The following is a 24,759-nucleotide window of genomic DNA, read 5'->3' as shown; positions in this document are numbered from 1 at the left end:
GTGCGTGGACGTGTTTACTAGAGCATTTCCCAGTTCTGAGAATGGCTTTTCATTCGATGCCAGTGTGTTCAAGTACATTCTTCCTTTTGTACATCAGTGCTAAAAACATTCCTAGGTGAGGAGTGACTGTCGTGAACACGGGTCTGAAAGCCACGGAGGCTCCAGGACGCAGGAGAGGGTCTGGAGCCTGGCATCTGCCGGGCCGTCTTTCTCTGTTAGGGTTTAGCCATTTCACTCTTTCCAGGCCTCGCTCCCTTCGGCTCCTGTAGCTGTGTCGTTGTTGATATTTAACTTCCGAGCTCTGCCAGATTCTAAACTACGGGAAGACAAGGGAGCCAGGTGAGGTGGCCCATGCTGTAATCCCAACACTCGGGTAGTGGAGGCAGGAGCTCGGTTCAAGGTCATCCTCGACTACGGAGCAAGTTAGAAGCCAGCCAGGGCCACATGAGTCCCTATCTCAAAAAACAAAAACCAAACAATAATAATAAAAGTTGAAGGCAGGAGAGATGGCTCAGTAGTCAAGAGTACTTACTGCTTACTTGAACAAGAGTTCAAGTCCACGCGCCCACGTTGGGCAGTGTACAACCACCTGTAACTCCATTCCAGGGAGATCTATTGCCTCTGGCCTCTGTGGGAACCTGTATTCACATATATGTCACATGTACGTATCATAGGATGTTGCTGAGGTCAGAGAAAATAAAATTAGCAACTCTGAATTTTCCAGTCTTTAAGAAATTTAAAATTTTATGTGTATGAGTGGATTTTCCTGCATGTATGCTTGTGCACTGTGTGCATGCCTGGTGCCCGCAGAGGTCAGAAGAGGGTGTTGGATCTTGGAACTGGAGTTATGTGTGGATGGTTGTGAGCTGCCATGTGGGTGCTGAGAAGTAAATCCACATCCTCTGCAAGAGCAACTCATGCTCTTAGCCACTGAGCCATCTCTGCGGCCTCTAGTCTGCTCTCCTTATGGCAGGCATCAGTATATACTAGTTACTGGATTCATGTTGCCACTAAGTGATGTGAAATTCACTCTTATGTCTGGGGTGTCTTTCCTTGGTTCCTATGGTTTTGAAGATTTGTTACCCTACAGTCATAGAACTTATGACTTTGAAAATTATTTAAACTCAGAGATATATGCATATATATAGTATTATATTTATTTGTCTTTCTATTTTTCCTTGTTGTCTTCAGCTTGGAGAAAAGAGTAAAGGAGATTGTACATAAAGCATTCTGGGATTGCTTGAGTGTCCAGCTAAGTGAAGACCCCCCAACATATGACCATGCCATCAAACTTGTAGGAGAGATCAAAGAGGTGAGGCAGAGAATGAACTGTGCTTAGGGATTGTCCATTCAGCCTGTGTTACTATGCCAGATGACTCTGAAGAGATTGAGGGTCATAAAGTTACGTTATTTGAAGGAATTTGGATTGAGTACTTATGATTTAGCACCACTGGCCCTTTAAAAAATTTTCAACCAAGCCATGATCACCTGAAGGCACTACTTTTGAACAACAAAGAGAATGTTCATTCCTCAGAGACAACAAAACTTACATATGAGATATAGGGTATTTATAAATTTTTAATAGGTATGGACACATTCAGTTTATGTTGGCCAAAAAGCGACTGTGCCTTGGGGCTGAGAAGGCCCTAGGTGGAAGGACTTTCTGCAGTGGCTTTACCACCCTCTGAAGAACTAGCTGGGAAAATAGGAAAGAGTGCTTGGCCACAGGCTCCATAGCAACTGTCCTCTCCTTTGCTTCTCATTAACCATTTTTAGCCACACGTGGTAATACACACCCATGATCCTAGCACTTGGTTTGCTGAGGCAGAAGGGTCTCTAGCTTGTAGCCAGACTGAACCGCACAGCAAGACCCTGCCTCAAAGGACAAACACAAACCAACCACAAACTGCCAGTTTTCTCTTGCATCCAAGCAATTGCTAGAATATGAACAAGGCTTAAATAGCTATTCTAAATGATTCATATGCATGTTTGTCTGTAGATTTGTTAAGTAAGAGCTAAAAATATGTGCAGTGTCATAAGAGCAGCTGGTGATCCTTTACTTTTGAATAGTTATCAACTCTTTTGTGCACAATAAAGTTGATGCCTAACGAAGAAACTGATTGAACTTAGCTGTGCTCTCTTGTAGACCCTGCTCTCTTTCTTGCTGCCTGGTCACACTAGACTAAGAGACCAGATAACCGAGGTCTTGGATCTGGATCTGATTAAACAGGAAGCAGAGAATGGGGCCCTAGACATTGCCAAGCTGGCAGAATTCATTATTGGCATGATGGGGACATTGTGTGCACCTGCTCGAGATGAGGAAGTTAAAAAGCTAAAGGACATTAAGGAAATAGTGCCTCTTTTCAGGTATGGAATGTGTCCATCACAGTACACCTGGCTGAAACCTGCTTGCAGATTACACTTCAAGTCTAGGGACTCGGTCATTTCAAAAATGTTTCTAAAACAAACAACTAAAACACAGAATTGCAGGAATTCTGCCACTCACAGCCACTGTTTTTCCAGGGACTAAGGGGCTAAGGTAGGATCTTGAGTTCAAATCTAGTTTGGGGAACATAGTGAGATACTATCTTAAAAATGAATGAATGAATAGATGAATGAATGAATGAAGAATAAAATAAACAAGGGAGATAGCAGTTCCAGCTGGTTGTGACTGTGATGACCAGGTTGTCCAATCTTTTGACTTTTATAAAGAGAAGTCGGGAGATCTGATTGTTTGTTCATTTTGTTTTGTTTTGAAGTTTTTTTTTTTAAGATTTACTTATTTCATTTAGATGGTTGTGAGCCACCATGTGGTTGCTGGGAATTGAACTCAGGACCTCTGGAAGAGCAGTAGTGCTCTTAACCTCTGAGCCATCTCCCCAGCCCCCTGGTTTTTGAAAGCACTGTATGAGTAGTTTGGGGTTACTGTAAGTCAACAGCTGCCCATGGGCAGTTTCTGATGGCCTTTGCTTCCCTGTGGGTGGCCGTAGAGAACTGCCAGGACTGTTTCCAGGACAGGTGGGCTGCTGTGGATGTGTGAGCTGGACGGAGGAGCAGGGGGAGGCCTCCAAATGCATCCTTTCCTGTACATGGAGAGGAAGGCTGTGGTTCTGAAGGGCCATGGGCCTGGGAGCACATTTGATCCTATTCCTGCTTTTGTATAGGGCCACATCTACACCTGAGCCTTGGGGTTTTGTTTGTTTGTTTGTTTGTTTGTTTTTCTTGATTTTTTTGAGATAGGATTTTTCTTTGTAACCCTGGCTGTCCTGGAACTCACCTTGTAGACCAAGCTGGCCTCAAACTCGCAGAGATCCAAGTGTTTCTGCCTCTTGAGTGCTGGGATTAAAGGTGTGCACCACTGTGTCCAGCAAGCCTTGGGTTCTTTTTTTTTTTTTTTTTTTTTTTTTTTTTTTTAATGTGCTTTGGTGTTTTGCCTGCATGAGGGAGTCAGATTCTCTAGGACTGGAGTTACACATAGTTGTGAGGTGCCATGTGGGTCCTGGGAATTGAACCTGGGTCCTCTGGAAGAATAGTCAGTGCTCTTAACTGCTGAGCCATCCCTCCAGCCCCTGAGCCTAGGGTTCTTAACTTGGATTCTTACCTCCTGCATGTGGGCACTTAGCTGTCCTTGGTCATGGTATAGGCCAGGCAGGATGGAAGGCACTCTCAGAAGCAGGCCAGGAGTTTGTCTTTGGGTACAGAGTGTGAACTAGCAATTACATCACTGAATTAGAGCATACAATACCTCCTAAAACACAGAGTCGGGGAAACAGGGGGAAGAAAGGAGAAAGTTAATCTTTGTTCTTTATTTTGTTTGAAACAGGTCTCTCTGTGTAGTTCTGGCTTTTCTGGAACTTGATATGTAGACCAGGCTGGCCTCAAACTCACGGAGATCCTCCTGCCTCTGCCTTCAGAGTGCTGGGACTAAAGGCGTGTGCCACCTCGCCTGGTTGATTTTCATTCTTTGCTTAGAAAGTGACTCCTTTGTAAGCACAACCACCAAGAGCTGCAGCTCAGGTCAAGACCCTGTCCTTCCTCTGCCGCCAGGACCACGCTCTGGGCTGCAAAGGCAGTGTCCAGTGAGGAGCAGGAACGAGGGTAAGGGGCTTCAACGCACCTCAACATTTTGCACTTTTTTTTTTTTCAGGCAGGGTTTCTTTGTGTAGTCTTGGCTGTTCTGGATCTCTCTCTGTGGACCAGGCTGGCCTCGAACTCACAGAGATCCACCTGGCTCTGCCTCCTGAGTGCCGGGATTAAAGGCGTGCGCCACCACTGCCAGGCAAATTTTGCAGTCTTTCAAGCCATTAGTTAAGTGTTTGTTTTCCAAATTTGTTTTACTTTTTAGAAAAGATTGTTATTTTCTTTTTAATTATATTTATGTCTGTTTGTCTGTCTGTGGGCATATGCATGTAGTGCAGATGCCTGAGGAGGCCAGAGAGCTACCCAGCCTAGGTGCTGGGAACTGAACTAAGGCCCTTCCTCTGATGATTCTAGTTTGTGTCAAGTTGACATAAAACTAGCCCAGCACAGCTTGACACACAAACATCACTTTTCTGTTAGAACCTTTCCTTTCTCATTTATGTGCAAAATGGCACAATCATATTAATATTATAATGTAAAACATAAATAACTTGAAGAGTTCCATGGTCTTTACAAATTTAAACATGTTAAAAGTTCAGTCTCATCAGCCAGGCGGTGGTGGTGCATTCCTTTGATCCCAGCACTCAGGAGGCAGAGTCAGGTGGATCTAAGAGTTCGAGGCCAGCCTGGGCTACAGATGAGTTCCAGGACAGCCAGAGCTACACAAAGAAACCGTGTCTTGAAAAAACAAAACAAACAAACAAAAAAAGTTCAGTCTCTTTAAAAATGTCCAATCTCTAAAAATCCAAAATCTCTTTAAAAAACTCAAAGTCTTTCACCTGTGGGCTCTTACAAAATCAATGTGAAATGCTCTTTTGCTTCAAGAGGGAAGAACCAGGGCACAATTATAAACAAATCAAAGCAAAGCCAAACTCCCCTGTGTACACCGTTCCGTGTCCAGTATCTGGGATTCCCTCATGTTTTGGGCTCCTCCAGAGGGCCTGGGCCCTTTCCCAGACTCCGCCCCCCGCTACACTCACAACTCATCTTTTAGGCTCGGGCTGGCTCCACTCCTCCGCGGCTGCTGCTGTTTTTGGTGGTTGTCCTATATGTGGTACTGGCATCTCCAAAATCTGCTGCTGCAACTGGGCTGCACTTTCACTAATAGTGTCTCCTGGGCTCTCTTGATGGTGCCAAGCCTCAGTTTCTCTGCATGACCCCTTCAGCCCTTGGGCTTCCCTTCCATTCTGGCCGCACCTTCACCAGTGGCCTCTCCCGGTGCCAAGCTTCAGCTACTCTCTATGACTCCTTCATGCCTTCAAAACCAGTACAACCTGGGTGACTTTTGTACATCACCAAGTTCAACTGCCAGTACAGGGACAACCTTGGCCACCTCTGGAACACAGCTTCTATGTGCTGACTGAGGAAATACTTCCCAGAAGATGGCACCTCAGTGATGCTGGTCTCTTCTTCATCACCACCAGTTTCTTGGCTCCAGCTGACCAGCGTCAACTGTCCCAGTAAAGCAAAGGCTTTACTTCAGTGGTTCTGGTCTCTTGTTAGTCACAGCTGATTCTTCTGCCCCAGCTAACCAGAACCACAGATTGTCAACTCAAAATAGCAAACAGCCTTGATAGAGTCCTTAAGTGACTCTCAGACTTCCCTCTGGAACCTCACCAGCCAGGCCTCCATTGTCTGCTCTGCTCTCCACATTCTTGTCTTCCAAGCTCCCATAGGAAAGGTCGCTAAGCTTTGAACACTCAATGGCTTTTCTAGCCCAAAGTTCCAAAGTCCTTCCACAATCCTCCCAAAACAGCATGGTCAGGTCTGTCACAGCAACACCCCATGATCTTGGTAACAATTTGTCTTAGTTAGGGTTACTATTGCTTTGATGAAACACCATGACCAAAAGCAACTTGAGGAGAAAAGGGTTTATTTCACTCACACTTCCATATAAACTTCCATATAAAGTTCATCATCAAAAACAGTGAAGTCAGGAACTCAAGCAGGGGCAGGAACCTGGAAGTAGGAGCTGATATAGAGGCCGTAGTAGAATGCTGCTCACTGGCTTGCTTCCTGTGGTGTGTTTAACCTGTTTTCTTATGGACCCAGGACCACCACCCCTGGGATGGCCCCACCCTCAATGGGCTGAGCTCTTCCACATCAATCACTAATTAAGAAAATGCCCTACAGGCTTGCCTACAGCCTCATCTTTGTTGTGGAATGTTCCTTTACACTGTGTGAAGATGTATCACTGATTGGTTTAATAAAAAGCCAATAGCTAGGCAGGAAGTATAGCAGGGACTTCTGGACAGAGAGCACTCTGGGAAGAAGAAAGCAGAGTCGCCAGCCAGATGCAGAAGAAACAGGACGGGCATAATGGAGATGAGGTAATGAGTGTGTAGAAGAACACAGATTAAAAACATGGGTTAAGCGCCGGGCGTTGGTGGCGCACGCCTTTAATCCCAGCACTCGGGAGGCAGAGGCAGGCGGATCTCTGTGAGTTCGAGGCCAGCCTGGGCTACCAAGTGAGCTCCAGCAAAGGCGCAAAGCTACACAGAGAAACCTGTCTCGAAAAACCAAAAAAAAAAAAAAAATGGGTTAATATAAGTTATAAGAGCTAGTTAGAAACAAGCCTAAGCTAAGGCTGAGCTTTCATAATTAATAATAATTCTCCATGTCATTTTTTTGTGAGCTGGAGGCCCAAAGAAAAAAAATCTATCTACAAGTCAATGAGGGCATTTTCTTAACTGAGGCTCCCTTATCTCTGATGGCTCTAGTTTGTGTCAAGTTGACTTAAGACTAGCCGGCACAGGTCCTCTGGAAGAGCAGGAGGAGCTCTTCACCACTGAGCCATCTACCAGTCCCCCAAATTCATTTTCTTAATCCATTTTTCTCATGGTTTTCCAGATTTCTTTTGCTGCCCTTTCTAAGATGAAACATCTCTCTTTTCTGCTGTGGAACAATCCTTTTCTACACTATCAATATGTATTACTCTCATTGGTTAATAAAAAGCTGACAGGCCAGTAGCTGGGCAGGAAGTTAGGCGGGAAAGCCAAACTGAGAATGATGGGAAGAAGGAGAGAGGAGTCAGAGATGCCAGCCAGCCGCCAAGCAAGCAGGACGCGTAAAAAATGAGGTAACAAGCCATGAGCCATGTGGCAAAGGATAAGTAGAAATATGGGCTAATTTAAGTGTAAGAGTTAGCTAGTGGAGCTGGAGAGATGGCTCAGAGGTTAGGAGCACTGACTGCTGCTCTTTCAGAGGACCTGAAAGAGGTTCAATTTCCAGCAACCACATGGTGGCTCACAACCACCTATAATGAGATCTGGTGCCCTCTTCTGGTGTGTGTGCAGGCATACATGCAGACAGAACACTATACATAATAAATAAATACATCTTTTTAAAAAAAAGTAAAAAGAGTTAGCTAGTAACAAGCCTGAGCTATTGGCCAAGTATTTGTAATTTATATTCAGCTTCTGAGTCACTTATGTGGGACCTGGTGGTCAGGACAGGAAACTTGCATTTACACTTTTCCCTTAAGCTATGCTTATGCCACTATTGCCCGCTTCTAAATCTTTTCTCTTTTCAGGGCAATCTTTTCTGTGTTGGACCTAATGAAAGTAGACATGGCCAACTTTGCTATCACTAGCATTAGACCACACCTCATGCAGCAATCAGTTGAATATGAGAGGAAGAAGTTTCAGGAGGTGTTGGAGAAGCAACCGAGTAAGTTGAATACTCCATTGCACCTTTCATTGTTGGCTTTTGTGTTGTATTTTAGCTACTGTAGCTCATTGTTACCTAAAAGCCAACAACTGAGCCGGGTACTAGCGTAGCCTTTAATCCCAGCACTTGGAGGCAGAGGCAGGCGGATCTCTGAGTCTGAGGCCAGCCAGGGCTACAGAGCGAGTTCCAGGACAGCCAGGACTACACACAGAAACTCTGTCTTGAAAAAACAAAAACAAAAACAAAACCAGAAAAACAAACCAAAACCAAAAATACCCCAAAAAGCCAATGACTGTTTCTAATTCAGACTAGAGTAACCGGAAGAAGGAAAGCATGGGATGCTGTCAAGCATCAAAACCAAGATCATAAGAAATAAATCAACTGACAAACAAGAGCTGTGTGGGTAGACCATGAGAGTAAAAATGAAAAGAATGAAGATTGCTAGATTAAATATTTTCCTCCAAGGAAAATAACCAGTTTCAGTTAAATTATATTTCGGGTCTTGACCTTAAAATCATGACAAATCTCTTTTAATTAACTTTTCTCTGCTTATGGGAACAGCAGGGAACTTCACTAACTCCTTTCTTCCATGCAGAAATCTGTTTTCACAACCAGGAAATGCCAGTTTTTACTCTCTGTTGTTTGTTTTTGAGACAGGGTCTCAAAATGTTGTGTAGCCCTGGCTAACACTGCCTTTCTAGTACCGGGGTTAAGGCGTGCAGCACCACACCCGGCTTTGGTTTTGTTTTGGAGACCAGGTCTTGCTCTGTAGTCCAGGTTGGCCCCTTGCTCTCTGTGAAATGCAGGCTGGCCTTAAACCATGGCGGTGTTCCGCCTTCGCCTCCCCAAGTGCTGGGAGGAAAACGGCATTTTCACAAGCCTCGGATGACTGGGTTAACGGCTGACTGAAGAGTCTAGACGGGGTGTGTTTTTAGGGTGCTTTCAGGTGCAGCGTATGACGAATTTCATGTAGCTCAGCTTTGCTGAGGAGGAGATGGAAATGGGCGTCACTGAATAGATTGTGTTGCCTGAGCAGGTTGTTGAAATCAGTGGCCCCCAAAGTTTAATTCAGGTGGGTGCTAGGGGCCGGGGGTGGACAGAGGAGAGTAAAAGTAGTGGAAGAAGATTGGCTGACACACCCTTCAGTCTGTCCGGCACCATGGTGCCTCCAGGAGGACCCAGGGACTCGGTCTCAGGCTAAAGAGCAGGATAGCGTCATGCTCAGAAACTCAGGCGCAGTGAAGGCGTCATTGCTGAAGAGGAGCCTACCTAGACTCTCTGCTCGTCAGAGTCCAGTGCTTGTCCACCAGGTTTCCAAAGCCTGGACGCCACAGAGAGAGGCTGTCTCTAGAAGCTAAGGCAGAGGGAGGCCACATGGCTCAGTGGTCAGGACCAAATCGAGAACTTTGTGCATCTGGGATGAGCTGACAGCCGCTGCGGGGGAACCCCAGCTGCCTGTGTGGTTTGAAGGCGGCCTCCAGCGGGGCTGCAACTGTCCCAAGAGGCCCTTTTTACTCAGGATGTTGTTAGAGGGTATCTGCTGTGTTACTCAGCCTAGGAAAGCAGCGGGAGCACAATGACCACTGGAAGCCACCGAGGGCCCCGCTGACAGTGCTCCCCAGGCAGTGAGTAGACACCAGACACCTCGGGCTGGTGGAATCCTGACTGGTTGGTAGGCCCTCAGTAAACTTTCCCTACATAGGGAAGTCAAGCGGGTGTCTCGTCCTGTTGGTCTGGGGGCCAGAAGTTTTACCATCCCTCAGAACTGTAGTCACCTGGGCTCCAGCCACATCGAATGCAGTGGTCAGGACTGGAGAAGAGAGGAAGAAGCCAGGGGCAAGGCCTGGCTAGTGAGCTGTCCGCCTGGGAAGCAGGTGTCCTGCGTTTCTTTGTTTTTCAAGACAGAGTTTCTCTGTGTAACAAACAGTCCTGGCTTTCCTGGAACTCACTCTGTAGACCAGGCTGGCCTCGAACTCACTGAGATCCACCTGCCTCTGCTGAGTGCTGGGATTAAAGGCGTGTGCCACCACCATCTTCTACTCAGACAGACTTGTCTGAGGTCATGAAGCTAGCGATGAGCAGTACTGTGATCTGGGTTGAGTTGTGTGGATTCCGAAGTTCATTCTCTGTCCTGGATGTCACTGTAGGACCGCTCTTCCTTAAGGTAATTCCAAGTGTCCCTGCAAGTGTCAGGGTGATGAATGCAGCCCTGTTTCCACAGACTCCCTGGACTTTGTCACTCAGTGGCTGGAGGAGGCCTCAAATGACCTTTTGACTCAGAAGTACAAACACGCCCTGCCGGCTGGAGGAGGGGCTGCTGGCTCTGGGGATGCTGCAGTGCTGAGCCCTGCTTCTGTCCAGAATTATGCCTACTTGAAGCTTCTGAAATGGGACCACTTCCGGAGACCTTTCCCCGAGGTAGGGGCTGATGGCACTTAACTATTCATACTTTGTCTCCCCAAGCTCAGCTTTTCTGAAAGAATCATGGTATTCTGATATAAATCACAGAGCAAAAGGTCTTCTTTTCATTTGAAATTGTGATTACTTCTTTATGAATGTTTCACTGTACAAAATACTGGGTTTCATTGTGACGTTTCTTATATATTACTGCACTTTGCTCATAGTCGTCTATTATCACCCCTTCTCTCTCTTCTGCTTGTCCGCATTCTCTCCAGATAATCCCCCTTTGTGTGTATTTGTGTGTGTGTGTGCTCTACACACGAGAAAACATGCAGTATTGTCTTTCCCCTTCCCTGTTATTCTCTCTTGTCCCCCTCCCCGCTCTCTTTGAGGAAGGGTCCCTATGTACCCTTAGCTGTCCTGGAACTCGCTCTGTAGACGAGACTGGCCTTGAACTCCCAGCCATCCGCCTGTCTCTGCCTCCTAGTGCTGAGATCAAAGATGTGCACACCAGGCCCAGATTTCTCTTTCCTTTTAAGCCCTTCCTCCCTCAACAGTCTCCCTTTGGCTTTTATATCGTTCACACACACACACACTCACATACACACACACACACACACACACACACACACACACTCACACACACACTCACACACACTCACACTCATACCCCTGAATGTAAATTGTGCCTATGAGAGAAGAGTGTGCTTATTTCTGAGTCTCTTTCTCTCTCTTGAGACACACAGAGAGATGGTCTTACTGTGTAGCTCTGGGTGGCCTAGAATTTACTACGTAGTCCAGGCTGGCTTTGAACTCACAATGATCTACCTGCTGATGCTTCCTGAAAGCTGGGATTACAGGTATGAGCCACATACCAGGCTAATTTTATTCTTTAAGGCTGAATGAAATGCCCCTGTGTGTATGAAACACATTTTCTTTATCCCCTCCTCTGCTGATGGACATCTAGGCTGAGTCTATATTTTGGTCATTGTGAGTGATGCTACAACGATCATGGATATAATTCCTCCTTAGCTTGTACCATTCAGTGGTTGCTTATGGATGCCTAGGGGGTCAGCCTCAAGGCAGTTCAGGGCTTAAAGGGAAATCCACAGCATCTGTGTGTACTAGACTTTTATCTGAGGAGGTTAGGAGAAAAGATACTCTTTTGATGGTTTCCTTCAGATCTTTTCTTTATTCTTCTTTGCATTCTCTATTCTGTATTTTCCTGGTGATTTCCTGCTCTCATTCTTGATGTTTTCCTTCTAACCCATGTTTGCTGTATTTAACTCTATCTCTGTTATTTCCCTTATAGCTTATATACCCAGCAAAATCTTTCAGGCAATATATAAATTACAATGTGGTTATGTTCTGTTTTTCAAGTGAATGAATGCAAGTAAAAAAACAGCATGTTTTCCATATCCCTTACATGATTAAACATTTTACATATTATAGGTGAAAAACAAATGATCCAAAGAACCCACATACATTCGTACCCAAGCAACTTGTTATAGATTAACTGTGTGAGCAAGCAAGGTGTTCTTCTCAGTCGGGTCTTTTACTGGCAGGCTGTGTCTTGTGGTTACAAAGAAAGAGCCAATTACTTTATTACTTATCTTGAAAGGTAATCTTATAAGGAATCTTAAAGGAATCACAAACCTACATTTTTATAGACTGGGTTCTTTAACATGAGAGGCAGTCCACCTTCAGGTGGCTTCCTGTGGGCATCAGTTCTGCTCTGTCTGTCATTTTTTATTGTTTTCTTTATCTCCTTACCTGAGGTGATGGTTATTATTGTTAGTTTGTTGTTCTGAGACAGGGTCTCACTGTGTATCCCAGGGTGGCCTTAGACTCCTAGCAATTCTCCTGACTCAGCCTTCTGAGTGTGGGTGGGAGGGTGGAGGGGTGGAGTTTGTAGGCTGAGCCACCGTACCCAGCCTGTACCCAGCCTGCCCAGCGCTCGCGTCTCCTTTGGGCTGTGTGTGCCAAGGTGAATGAATAATTGTAGCTCTGCTTCAAGACATTGCTCCTCTGTCAGCACGGTTACTTCCCGGTTTGTGGGGGGAAAAGATGGGGTCTCAGGACTTGGATGCTTCCCTTTTAAATCTGGGACACACGGGAAGGCGTTGGCCACTCTAGCTCCATCCTCTTACCCTTCCCTTCCTACCGCTCTACCTTCTGCGGAGATCGTGGCTCGCAGCCACTCCCCTGCTCACCGGGTTTCTTCATCTTTCAAGCAGCTGTACAGAAGGAACCCCCTTTTGCATAGTCTGAAAGAGTAAAGGAGGCTTGCCTGAGGTCACACTGCTGTGAAAGAGTAGAGTCTGGATTTATCTCCAGGCCTGCCTCAGCTGATGCTTAGAGCTCTGCCAGCTCTGAAAGGAGTCCGGGAAATCGGAAAGGGCGCCACAGGCCAGGTGGAGGTGTGGCGCCACTGCCCTCTGCTGGCCAGCTTGAGCCTCTGCTCGGCAGTGACGTGTCTATTCATTGCAGACCGTTCTGATGGACCAGTCTCGTTTCCAAGAACTCCAGTTGCAGCTGGAGCAGCTGGTCATCCTGGGGTCTGTGCTGCTCGTGACACTCAGCACCGCCGCACCTGGGATTTCTGGCCACGCTGACTTTGCAGAGAAACTCAAGATGACGGTGAAGATTCTGCTAACGGACATGCGTCTGCCGTAAGTGGTTGGAGCCCTAACAGTGGATGGAATTGTGGTGTACCGTGGGAGTTTGCCAGCCTTGAGGAACGTAGAAAAGACTTGACCTCCCTGCAGTTTAGGCATGGCTGTCATGTCCAAGTTAAGGGAACTGTAAACTTAACAAGGCTCTAAGACTGTGGTTTTCAAATGTCTGCTCAGGGCCCACAATGAGTGATTCAGTTTCTACTGTGCCCAGTACACTAACGCATGTGGAACTGCAATAGTCACCCCCCAGGGGGACCTACCCTATGTTTAACCTCTTTTTTCTAACCTAGTCTTATTTACCAATCAACCAACAAAACACCCCACTGCCTTCCATTACCGAATTGCTTTCACGACCAACTAGCTGTGAAATCCACCAATGTAACCTGGGCCTTGGCCACCAGGACAGCCAGTTGCTCCAGCTGTGGGTGAGAAAGATCACAGAAGAAACAAACTCTGCCCCTCCAGGGAGCACCCATAACATGACCTCCCTGCCCTTTGACATACATACCTCATAGACATCTTGGGCCTGCCACCAATGTATGATTCCATCAGGTATCAGATCTCACATTGTGAAGTCTCTAGCAGGTGCTGCCCCCACACGGCCAGTACATGGCTCCCATGACTTGTGGCACATAGGGCGGGTCTGAGTAGTTTCAGTAAGGCCTGTGACTGACAAGGCCCCATGCACCCCCACCCCACCTTCTCATCTAAGTCAGGGTGTCTATTGTGGGAAGAGACACCATGACCGTGGCAGTTCTTATAAAGGAAGGCATTTAGTTGGGGCTGCCTTACAGTTCCGAGGTTTAGTCCAGTGTCATCATGGGGTGGGGGGAAGCATGGCAGCATTGCAGGCAGACATGGTGCTGTAGAAGGAGCCGAGAGTTCTACATCTGGATCCACAGGCAGCAGGAAGAGCGGGAGCCACTGGGCCTGGCTTGAGCATTTGAGACCTCAAAGCCCACCACCAGTGACACAATTCCTCCAACAAGGCCACACCCACTCCAACAAGGCCACACCCACTCCAACAAGGCCACACCTCCTAATGCCACTCCTTAAGCATTCAAATAAGAGTCTATGGAGGCCATTCTTTGTTTTTGTTTTGTGAGACAGGGTTTCTCTGTGTAGCCCTGGCTGTCTTGGAACTCTGTAGACCAGGCGGGCCTTGAACTCACTGAGATCGGCCTGCCTCTGCCTCCTGAGTGCTGGGATTAAAGGTGTGCGCCACTGCCGTTGGCTGACCCTGACATCATCCTGACAAAGGGATTGTACTGTGGAGTTTGTACAGTCGGTGGGTGTGGCCAGTGCCATCGGCCGTATTCGCACTGTGACAAGTGGTTGACTCAGCCAAAGACGCTGCTGATCTGAGGCCTGTGCTGATGCTGTTGCCCAGGTTCGGCCTTTGCCCGTCCCCTCCGTTCCCTGCCAGGGCAGACTTCCGGGGAGCAGCACCAGCAGTGAGTCCTGGGCTGTGCGCCCTTACTTCCCAGAAGTGCTTTAGTACAGAGGCTCTAGACCCAGAAGACTGTTGCTTTGCAGTCGCACGGAGTGAACTGAACAGCAGCTGTGAGTGAAACAGCTGAAAAGAAGGCGTTCTCATGGGCCTCCCAGCAGGAGGCTGCCTCACGGCTCTTCCCAAGGGATCAAGGCTATTCCTTTTCTCTTTTGGATTGTCTTCTTCTAAAAATATCTAATGTAAGCTGGTCAGGGTGGCGAATACTTGTGATCCCAGCACCTGAAAGGTAAAACAGGAAGACCAGGAATTCATGGCTAGCCTCAGCTACCTGAGATCCTGTCTCAAAAGCCAAACCAAACCAAAGCAGCTGCAGAGGGGTGGGGATATACTCAGTAGGCAAAGTGCTTACCATGAATGAGGTCTGGGGCTTGATCTCCAGCATGGTAAAAAGAAACGAAGAAACCACGGAGTACTCAATGAAAAGGGTTTATCCCCGCCCCCAACTCTTGTCCCATAGCTACAAATTTCTGGGTTCTATGTGTTCCTCTGGAGGTGTTTGGAGGTAGAAGTTAGTCCCACGGTTACTCTGGCATGAGCGAGACATTGTGCTCTGAGGCCTGGGGATGTGGCTCTGTTGATGAGTGCACGCCTAACGTGTGTGTGACATGCACGGAGCCCTCATCCTCGGGTTTTATAGATCGGGTGTGGTAGCACACAGCTCTAATCCCAGCACTTGGGAAGTAGAGGCAGGCACATCCAAAGTTCAAGGTTATCCTCAGCTACATAGTGAGTTGTAGACCAGCCTGAGCTACATGAGCCCTGTCAACAAACAAAAAACCCATCTTGGTATGATGTGGGATGCACAGCCTAGGAGGTGAGGGAGCAGGGAAGAAAGCCACAAGTCCCCACAAAACTCAGTGCGGGACAGGGCGTGTGACTTTGTATTCCTGAGGCCTTTGTTCCGGCTCCCTTTCCCTTCTCTGTTCTAGTTCCTTCCGTCTGGAGGATGCTCTGACTTCCATTGGGGAGAAGGTGTGCCTGGAGGTGAGCGGCTGCCTCTCCCTGTGTGGGTCACCCCCATTCTCCATCAACAAGGAGGCTGCCCTCAAGGGCCAGGTTCAGGCCCTGGCCAGTCCTGACGACCCCATTCGCAGGATCGTGGGTATGTTTGGGGAACAGTCTAGAGGGTGTCTTAGTTCCCTTCTATTGCTGAACTGAAACACCATGGCCAAAAGCAACTTGGAGGGGGGGGGGGGTTGGTTCATCTTAGAATTGTCAGGTCACACTCCGTCACCGAGGGAAGTCAGGACAGCATCTCGAGGCAGGGACTGAAGTAAACGCCATGGAGGATGTTGTGTATTGTCTTGCTCAGCCTGCTTTCTTATATAGCTCAAGAAGGCCTCTCAGGGTGGCACCACTCACAGTTTGCTGGGGTATCCCACATCAGTCGTTAATCACTGAAATGGCCAGGTGTGGTGGCCACGCCTTTAATCCCAGCACTTGGGAAGCAGAGGCAGGGGATCTCTGAGTTTGAGACTAGCTTGGTGCAGAGACCCAGGACAGCCAGCACTGCACAGGGAAACCCTGTGCTGAGGAGAGAGAGCGGGGTGGGGGTGGGAGTCGGGGGAGGGAAGGAAAGCAAATGCCCCCAGACCTGTCTGCAGGCAATCTGATAGAGGCATTTTCTCAATTGAGGCTCCTCTTCCAAGAAGACCTTAGCTTGTGTTGACAGAAAAAAAAAAAGTAACCAGGAGAGAGGGGCTGGAGGACAAGCCCTCAGAAGAAAACTGAGAGGGCTGAGCATATGGTACAGGCCTTTAACTCAGCACTCAGGAGATAGAGGCAAGAGGAGCTTTGTGAGTTCAAGGCCAGCCTGGTCTACATAGTAAGCCAGAGCCCCATAGTGAGACCCTGTCTCAAAACAACCAATGAGAGCTACAGCAACAGTCTGAGAGGGTTGATGGCCCATGAGTGCTTCTGAGTACTTCGTCACCAGTGTGAGAGGCTGACCAAGAGGACAGGCGAGGACAGACGCCACAGTTATCTCAAAGTTCTGACTTCAGTGTCACAGGCCTTGACTCAGATCCTCGTTACTAAGGAATATTCCATACAAAATGACTAATGTGGATTTTTAAAAAACTATGACCATTCTTTTCAAGCCTGCTTTATCCCAGCCCTGCATTAGCCACAGGTTAACCTGTGGCTCATTGAGGAGGAGGCTTCTGCAAATCATAGAGATCTGTACTCCACCAGGGAAGGCCTTTGAACAGCCTGAAGCCTCCATGCTGCTCAGGTCTCACCATATCATGTGCTTCCTGATGGCAGTGCCAGTTAGAGACACAGTCCTGGCAGGAGTGACACAGGACCTCTGCAGCAGACTCTCTTTGGGGCCACCAACCAGCTCCCAAATAAAGACACGGAGACTCACTGTCAGCTATGGGTTCCCAGCCTTGTCTTAGGCTTGTCCCGCTGGCTCTTATAACTTAATTTAACCTGTGTTTCTCCTCATCTACCTTTTGCCTCAGGGTTTTTTACTTTTCTTTCCTTCTGTGTGTCCTACTCCATGTCTGTCTGTCTGGTGGCTGCCTGACTGGCTGGTCCCCGGTGTCTCCCTCTCATTCTCCCCGTTCTCTCTCCATTCTCTCAGGTCTAGATTCCTCCTCCTGCTCATTCTCTCTGCCCACCAGCCCTGCCTATCCCTCTGCTGTCTAGCTATTGGCCATTCAGCTTTTGATTAGACCAACCAGGTGCCTTAGGCAGGCAAAGGAACCCATCTTTACATCATTAAACAAATGTGACACATCTTTGCCCAGTTAAAGTAATATTCCACAACAGACCTCCACTTCCCGATGGGCTTCCAGCTCTGGGGACCTCAGGGGAACCAGATCCCTTTAGGAATGGAGAGGGGTAGGACCCAGCTGTCAGTGTGCTTTCTGTTGGTGGTTCAGAGGTGCCAGTTTGCACTTGAGGGTGTACCCCAGTTCAGAAGGCAAGGCAGGCAGTTTGAAAAGTTCATTCACGTCTCTAGAATGGCTAAAAAGTGTCAACGAGATGACTGCTGTGGTCTTCCACTGTGAGCATCAAAGAAGGGAGCCTGTGCTGAGCCATGAAAGCCAGAGCATGAGTTAATGGGACAGGACTCGTCCTCCTCTCTTCCTCCTCTTTCCTTCTGACCTTTTCAGTTATGGAAATTGAACTCAGGGCCATGTGCTCCACCATGGAGGTGCACGTTCAACCCTCTTCCTTTTTCCGAACAATTTTTCTGAGATTCTGTTTGTTTATTGAGACAAGGTCTCTGTAGGTCTGGCTGGCCTTTAACTCACAGAGATCCATCTACCTCTGCTGGTATTAAAGGCATGTGCTGCCATGCCCAGCCTAGATTTGTGTGTGTGTGTGTGTGTGTGTGTGTGTGTGTGTGTGTGTGTGTGTTCAGACGCCAGTGCTCTTAGGGCAAGCCATCTCTCCAGCCCCGGATTCGAACTTGTTCCTGCTTTACTTATCTTTCTTTGTGTGTGTGTGCCCTGTGGCCATGGCCAGTGTCAGCCTCAGTGTCCTGCTCCTCTGAGAGCAGAGCAGGCCAATGCTGCAGACGCCCTGTGTGCACATATGTGTTCTTCCCGCTGACCTGCGAAGTTCTGCAGATCTGAGCTGGGGCGACTAGGGAAGGCCTCCCCCAGAAGATGATGACTCAAGTAACTGACACGGAATGGGACGTGTATAGTGTCACCCTGAAGGAGACACCCCTGATCACTCTTCTTTCCGCCACAGAGTCCCGAGTTTTCACCTTCTTGGAGACACACCTTGCCTCTGGTCATCAGAAGCTGTTGCCTACAGTGCCAGGGGGGCTGGGTCCCATTCAGAAAGAGCTGGAAGAAGTCGCAGTGAAATTCGTGCGCCTGGTCAACTATAACAAGATGGTGTTCTGCCCTTACTATGACGCAATCCTCGGTAAGCTGCTCCTCCGCTCCTGAGGCGCACAGCTGCAGCACCGGCCCCTCTCCTCAGAAGCTCTCCCAGTGCAGTGCCGTTGCTGTGGAGGAAGAATGGCATGCGGAACACTCCTGTCTGGTAGCGCTGGTTCCGGAGGGAAGACGTTCCTGTGTCGCCGTTGGAGAGACTCACTGAAGAATGCACTGAGTTCTGTTTTGAGGACTGTATTTACGAGTGCAAGTTTACAAGCTCAAGAAGCTCTCGTTCTCTTGAGTTTACGGGGGCACTCAGCTCCCATCAGTTGGCTGCCCCTGTCTCTGCTCCTGCTGCATCAGGGTGGAGGAGTCGGTTCTCCCCTGGAGTCTGGGGCCTTTCTCTCCTGTGGGTCATTCTTTCTCAGAATCTCCGTGCTGACATCATAGGCCATGCCTTGTTCTGTTGCCCCTTCACAGCCCTCCTCCCACTACTCTTCCTGTGAGTGGTTCTTTTTTTTCTTTTTTCAAGACAAAGTTTCTCCATGTAGCCCTGACTGTCCTGGAACTAGCTCTGTAGTCCTGGCTGGCCTAAACTCACAGAGATCCCCCTGCCTCTGCCTCCCGAGTGCTGAGATTCAAGGCACGTGCCACTAATGCCTGGCCCCTTTTGGTGTTTTGTGATGAGGTCATCTGTAGCCTTACAGGGTCTGTCCCACTCATCTCCACCTCTCTCCATTTATTGCTTCTTGGGTCCAGCCTAGCCAGCGTTCAGAGCCCTTTTGTTCCTCAGTAGAGTTACTGATAATTTATGTTGTCTTATTTTTTATTATCATGATTATTTTTGAAACAGCATCTCTCTATATATATACCTCTGGCTGGCCCACAACTTGTTTTGTAGGACAGGTAGACTCAGACCTGCATGAGCCCTCCTGCCTCTGCTTCACAGGTGCTGGGGTTACAGGCTCCTGCTGCCATACCTGCGGGGTAGAACTTGATTTGTAAAAGCTTATTTGTTGGCTTGGGATGTAGTACACTGGTTACTGGTTACTAGCATGGACAAGGCTCTGGTATGATCTCTTGCATTTAAACAATGAAAGATGTACACACACACACACACACACACACACACACACACACACACACCAGGCATTGAGAAGCCATAAGCTCTTGTAACTTCAGCTACCTGAAAGGATTGTTTGTGCCCAGGAACTCAGGAGCAGCCTGGGTAATAAAGACTCCACCTTAAATGAACAAGGACAGAAATATTGTTCTTTCTACAGAAGTGTTCCTGAGGCAGGATGGCAGCAGCTGAGGCTTATGGAGCCAGGCATGGTGACATATACCTGTAATCTTAGCTCTAGGGAGGCCGAGGCAACAGAATTGCAAGTTGAGCTTGCTAAGCTGGACTACATAGTGAGAGCCTCCTTCAAAAGCAAGACAACATGCTGGGTGGGCAGTGGTGGCGCACACCTTTAATTCCAGCACTCAGGAGGCAAAGGCAGGTGGATCTCTGAGTTCGAGGCCAGCCTAGTCTACAGAGTGAGTTCCAGGACAGCCAGAGCTACACAGAAAAACACTGTCTCGAAAAACAGAAAAATGACCACACTTATGTATGAAGTCTAAAAAAATGAAATCCTTTTACTTTTAATCCTTAAAAGATAGATGTATATAGTTTAGTATAACAAAAAAGAAAAGAATAATCAATCCACTGTGATGAATACACAAATGTGCTGATGGAATTCTAATTCAGAAATTATTTTTAAGTATTTTAGATAAAATAGCCCACCCTCACTAATCTAGATAAGGAGGAAAATTCCCCAGTATTTGAGCAGAATTCTTAAGCAATTTGAGTGACCAGAATTCCCGACACACCATATGACCTTGAGAGTGCTTTGGATGTGGTACAGATGATCTGTTAAAGAAAAAAAAAAAGTAAGCCAGGCAGTGGTGGCACATGCCTTTAATCCCAGCACTTGGGAGGCAGAGGCAGGCGAATCTGTTGAGTTTGAGGCCAGCCTGGTCTACAGAGCGAGATCTAGGACAGGCTCCAAGTTACACAGAGAGACTCTGTCTGGGTGGGGGCGGGGGAGTATATGCACTACTGTGTGTATTTTGACTGGAACATTACAGTAGGAGCAGAGCCATGAAGTTGGGGTGATCTCCAGTCAGATTCCCTGGGCATCAGACAAAAGGAACATTCTCTCTGAAGACTATCCAGTGATGACAGAATGCAGGTCAGAGGGCATAGTGAACCTAGCCTGGGGGAGTACACCTGAAATTCCAACACTTCAGAGGCTGAGGCAGAAGGCTAGCCTGGGGTACATAGCAAGCCCCCACCTGAAAAAGAAAAAGAAAGAATGGCTGTATTGAGGATGATTTCTCCAAATACATGCTACAAACTACTCTAATGCTGATTTTTGTTTCCAAGTAAAATAATGTGCTGAATGTGCTGATGCACGCCTTTAATCCTAGCTCCAGAGGCAGGAGAAGGTGGATCTCCATGAGTTCAAGGCCAGGCTGGTCTACATAGTGACTTTCCAGGCTATCGAGGGATGCATAGTGAGAACTGTCTCAAAAATAAATAATAAAAGTATGCTATATTATGTGCTCAGATTATTATTATTTCCGTGTAGCCCTGGCTGCCCTAGAACTCCCTATGTAGACCAGGCTAGCCTGGAACTCAGAAATTTCCCTCCCTCCGCCTGGAGGCATGTGCCACCACACCTGACTAGTAAGTCATTAAAGTTTAGCCAGATGTGTCTGCAAACACCTGAAATACTAGCATCTAGGAGGTGGAGGTAAGAGGGTTAGGAGTTCAAGGCCAGCCTTGGCTATTAGCACGTCTGAAGCCAGTTTGTGCTAAATGAGACCCCTTTCTCAAAATACAAAAGAAAACAAAGTGTTACCATTAGGCTTCAGGACAGATTGGAAGAGGAATTAGAGCCCTGGAGGTGTAGGTCAGTGGCAAAGAGCTAGACTAGCATGTTAGAGATGGCAGATTTGATCCTTGGTACCAAACCCCAAATCGTTTGGGAGTAACAGAGACTTCTGGACAAGAGCAGAGACGTGACTTGGAAGCTACTGAAAATGACTGGCAATCGTGTGTGATGTGGGTCAGAGGCCCCGTTTCAGTCTGAGTAGTTGTTTGCTCTGAGCCTTCTGCTCAAGGCTGTGTGGTAGTCGTGTTTGTAGGAGAGTTAAATAGACTTTAGGGTCTGCTGTGAGGTAGGCATGCCAGGTGGAAGGGTCAGAGCCAGCACTGTTAGAACATGTCTTGAGGTGGGAACTGGTGTTCTGCCTGCTTGTAATTCTGTGCACCAGGTATGCGGTGCCTGAAATACCGGAAGAGAGCATCAGACCTCCTGGAACTGAAGTCAGTTGTTAGCTGCTTTGTGGGTGCTGGGAATCGAACCCAGGTCCACTGGAAGAGCAACCAGTACTCAGTAAACACTGAGCCATCTCTCTAGTCTAGTCCCAGGATCTATACAAAGAACTTGGATCTGCTTGTAGGCAGAAATGATAAGATCGTTATTAAAGGGACTTCTAATCTATAGTGATATGGCAAATTGGAAAAAAAAAAAGCTGGACTGAATGTAATTGCCTGTTATCTCAGCATTTGGGTAGCTGAGACATGAGGATTGAAAGTTTGATATTAGGCCGGGCGGTGGTGACGCATGCCTTTAATCCCAGCACTCGGGAAGCAGAGCCAGGCGGATCTCTGTGAGTTCGAGGCCAGCCTGGTCTACAGAGCGAGATCTAGGACACGCACCAAAACTACACAGAGAAACCCTGTCTTGAAAAACAAAAAGAAAAAAAAAGTTTGATACTGGGGGGGAGAGGGAGAGAGGGAGGGAAGGAGAGAGAGAGAGAGAGAGAGAGAGAGAGAGAGAGAGAGAGAGAGAGAGAGAGAGAGAGAGAGAGAGAGAGAATCAAATGTATCCTCTTGTCTCAGGCTCCAGAACCCCTGGCCACTCTAACAGGGCAGGCTGGCTGCATTTTAGAGGAGAGCACTGTAAAAGAACAGCTCATCTCTTAGGTGTGTTCAGTGAGGCCAGAGGAAGGTTTGGGGAGACCTCACTGGCGTCTGTGCTGTTGAGGCTGAGACGCCCGCCTCTTACCTGGATGAGGAGCAGAGCCTCCCTCTACTCTGATGCAGAAGATGCAGTCACCACTTCACAGAGCTGTTGTGTGGTATTTTGTGTTCTGACAAATAAAACTTGTCTGGAGATCAGAAGATGGAGCTGGCCACTAGTTAACCATAGAGGCCAGGTGGTGGTGGCTCACGCCTTTAATCCCAGGGGAGGCAAAGAGGAAGTGATGAGGTGGGTCCCTTTTGGTTTGAGAGTCCAGAGAGGTAAGAAGTCACTAGTGGCTGCTCCTCTGCTTCTCTGATCTTTCAGGCTAACACCCCGATATTTGACTCCTGGTTTTTATTGATAAGACCAATTAGGTTCACGCTTCACATAGCGTTCTTCTGAATCCCTAAAATGCTCCTAAGAGTTAACACCTTCCCCGTCCTGGTTCTAAACTGGTGGAGCTGAGACTGGGCAACTGAAATTTTGATGCATCAATAAAGACCTTTGCGGACTCCAGCTCAGCACTCGTGTATTTTCTGCTGCTGCAGGAGTTTTGTTGGGAACAAAAGAGATGTGGTTCATGGCCATGGTATTCATGGAATCATTTGTTGCTTTGTGAAAGTAATTTACCTAATTATCCTCCTGAGCTTCTCATAGGATTAACAGAGAGCCAGAAAAAAATCCACTTAGGTCATTTACTCAAACATTATTCAACATTTACTGTGGGTTGTATTATGTTGTAGAATGCTCCTCTAGCAGCATGAAGCCCTGGGCCCCAGCCATGCACACATGCATGCATTTCCCCAGCAGATGGTCATTTACTCAATCATTCACCAGTTATTTGTAGGTTCTGTGATGTAGCTCAGTGGTAGAATGCTTCTCGAGCAGCATAAGCCCTCATCCTTAAAAGCTTCGTGATAATTGGATTTCACTTAATTCTCTAACAGGTTTATGGAGATGTGTCTTTTTGTGAGACTTGTTTAGTTGGTGCTTCAACCACAACTGGGTAGAAGCAGACAGAGTCGGCACAACCCAGCCTTTTAGAGCTGATAGTCATGAATAGCAAGAGCGGTAGCTGCAGCCTCCTTGGCTCTCACTTGGGTGGAAAGGTGAGTGGATTCTCATTCAGGTGTTTTGGGTTTATTTTTTGCTGTTTGAAGCAGCAGATGGGATTCTCTAGCTAGCAGCTGTAAATGGAGGCTTTTCTCTCTCCTGCCCCATGCCACTGCCATTTCCAAATAATCACTCAGAGGCTTATATTAATTATAAATATTTGGCCAATGGCTCAGGCTTATTACTATTAACTCTTACATTTAAATTAACTCATATTTCTTTTCTATACTTTGCCATGTGGTTCCTGGCTTGTTACCTCATTTTCTACACATCTTGCTTCCTTGGTGACTGACTGGCATCGGCCCCGACTTCACCTTTTTGTATTTTTCTTTTTGATTTTTTGAGACAGGGTTTCTCTGTGTAGCTTTGGAGCCTGTCCTGGAACTCGCTCTGTAGACCAGGTTGGTCTCAAACTCACAGAGATCCACCTGGCTCTGCCTCCTGAGTGCTGGGATTAAAGGCGTGCGCAACCACCGCCCGGCCTCCAACTCCACCTTTCATCACCAGTTTGATTGTATGCCTAACCTTATTCTGCCTGACTATTGGCCAAAACAGCTTTATTTATCAACCGGTGAGAGCAACACATATTCACAGCATACAGAAAGACCACTGCACAGCACACAGCCCAATATAAACACGTTTCAGGTAATGAACCATACTGATACATGTGTTACTGATTAGCTGTGTTAAGTGAGTGAGGTGTGTAATGGAGCACACTTTTAATCCCAGGTGTAATGGAGAGGTGGAGGCAGAGGGATCTATTCAAGTTCAAGTCCAGACTCATCTACAAAGAGAGTTCCTGTCCAGCCAGGGCCACATAGTGAGGAACAAACAAACAAACAAAAAAAAAAAACCAGAAATCTGTTCTCGGTTATATACTAACTTGTCAAATCCCCTATTTCCACCTTGAGAATGAAGCAACAGCCATGGTCATTTGCTCCCTTCCACCCTGACAATGATCTGTAACGGGATGGTGGACAGTGCTTCTGATTCAGATCGGGTTTAGGGAAAGCGTTACTCTGATTCTTTATCAATAAAAATTCAGGAGTCAGATATCAGGAGAACCTGAAGAATAAGAGAAGCAGAGAAGCCACCCGTCCTCTGCTACCTGCTCCGTTCCTTCCTCCAAAAGGGGTCAGATCCCTCTCCGCCCTGCATTACTGCTTCCTGTCCTAGCTTTCCTCAGTTCAGTCCTCCAAAACCTCTGTGGTTAATTTTGATCAGCTAGTGGCGAGCTCTGCCCTCCTCTGCCCTCTGACTCCAAGCAAGCTTCATTTGTCAGAACATGATCAAAATAGCACACCTTTGGGTCTTTTTCATGTGGT

General features: G+C 47.4%; 1 protein-coding gene and 2 long non-coding RNA genes across 8 annotated transcripts in view; 1 reads left to right on the top strand and 2 right to left on the bottom strand.

Moving 5' to 3' along the window:
* Positions 1–22,837, top strand: part of Tcp11l1 (t-complex 11 like 1) — a 36,999-nt gene extending 14,162 nt beyond the window's left edge. For all 6 annotated transcript variants that reach the window (XM_015994791.3, XM_006975878.4, XM_076570216.1 and 3 more), the window contains 7 exons: positions 1,192–1,312; positions 2,147–2,367; positions 7,673–7,809; positions 10,031–10,227; positions 12,700–12,881; positions 15,330–15,502; positions 18,109–22,837. In XM_015994791.3, coding sequence (XP_015850277.1) covers positions 1,192–1,312; positions 2,147–2,367; positions 7,673–7,809; positions 10,031–10,227; positions 12,700–12,881; positions 15,330–15,502; positions 18,109–18,311 — 1,234 coding nt within the window. In that variant the 3' untranslated portion in view covers positions 18,312–22,837. The remainder of the gene's footprint in view (positions 1–1,191; positions 1,313–2,146; positions 2,368–7,672; positions 7,810–10,030; positions 10,228–12,699; positions 12,882–15,329; positions 15,503–18,108) is intronic.
* On the bottom strand, positions 2–6,669 carry LOC143272939 (uncharacterized). The gene is made up of 2 exons (XR_013050624.1): positions 3,602–6,669; positions 2–316 (listed from the first exon to the last, which is right to left on the bottom strand). It is a non-coding gene; the product is annotated as an uncharacterized LOC143272939 (long non-coding RNA).
* Positions 17,136–18,279, bottom strand: LOC143272940 (uncharacterized). The gene is made up of 2 exons (XR_013050625.1): positions 18,141–18,279; positions 17,136–17,434 (listed from the first exon to the last, which is right to left on the bottom strand). It is a non-coding gene; the product is annotated as an uncharacterized LOC143272940 (long non-coding RNA).
* Positions 22,838–24,759: the final 1,922 nt, after the last annotated feature.

This window comes from Peromyscus maniculatus, chromosome 4, assembly GCF_049852395.1.
Source record: "Peromyscus maniculatus bairdii isolate BWxNUB_F1_BW_parent chromosome 4, HU_Pman_BW_mat_3.1, whole genome shotgun sequence".
NCBI classification, from domain to species: domain Eukaryota; kingdom Metazoa; phylum Chordata; class Mammalia; order Rodentia; family Cricetidae; genus Peromyscus; species Peromyscus maniculatus.
Note: the sequence above shows the minus strand (reverse complement) of the source record. Positions and strands in the feature narration are given on the sequence as shown.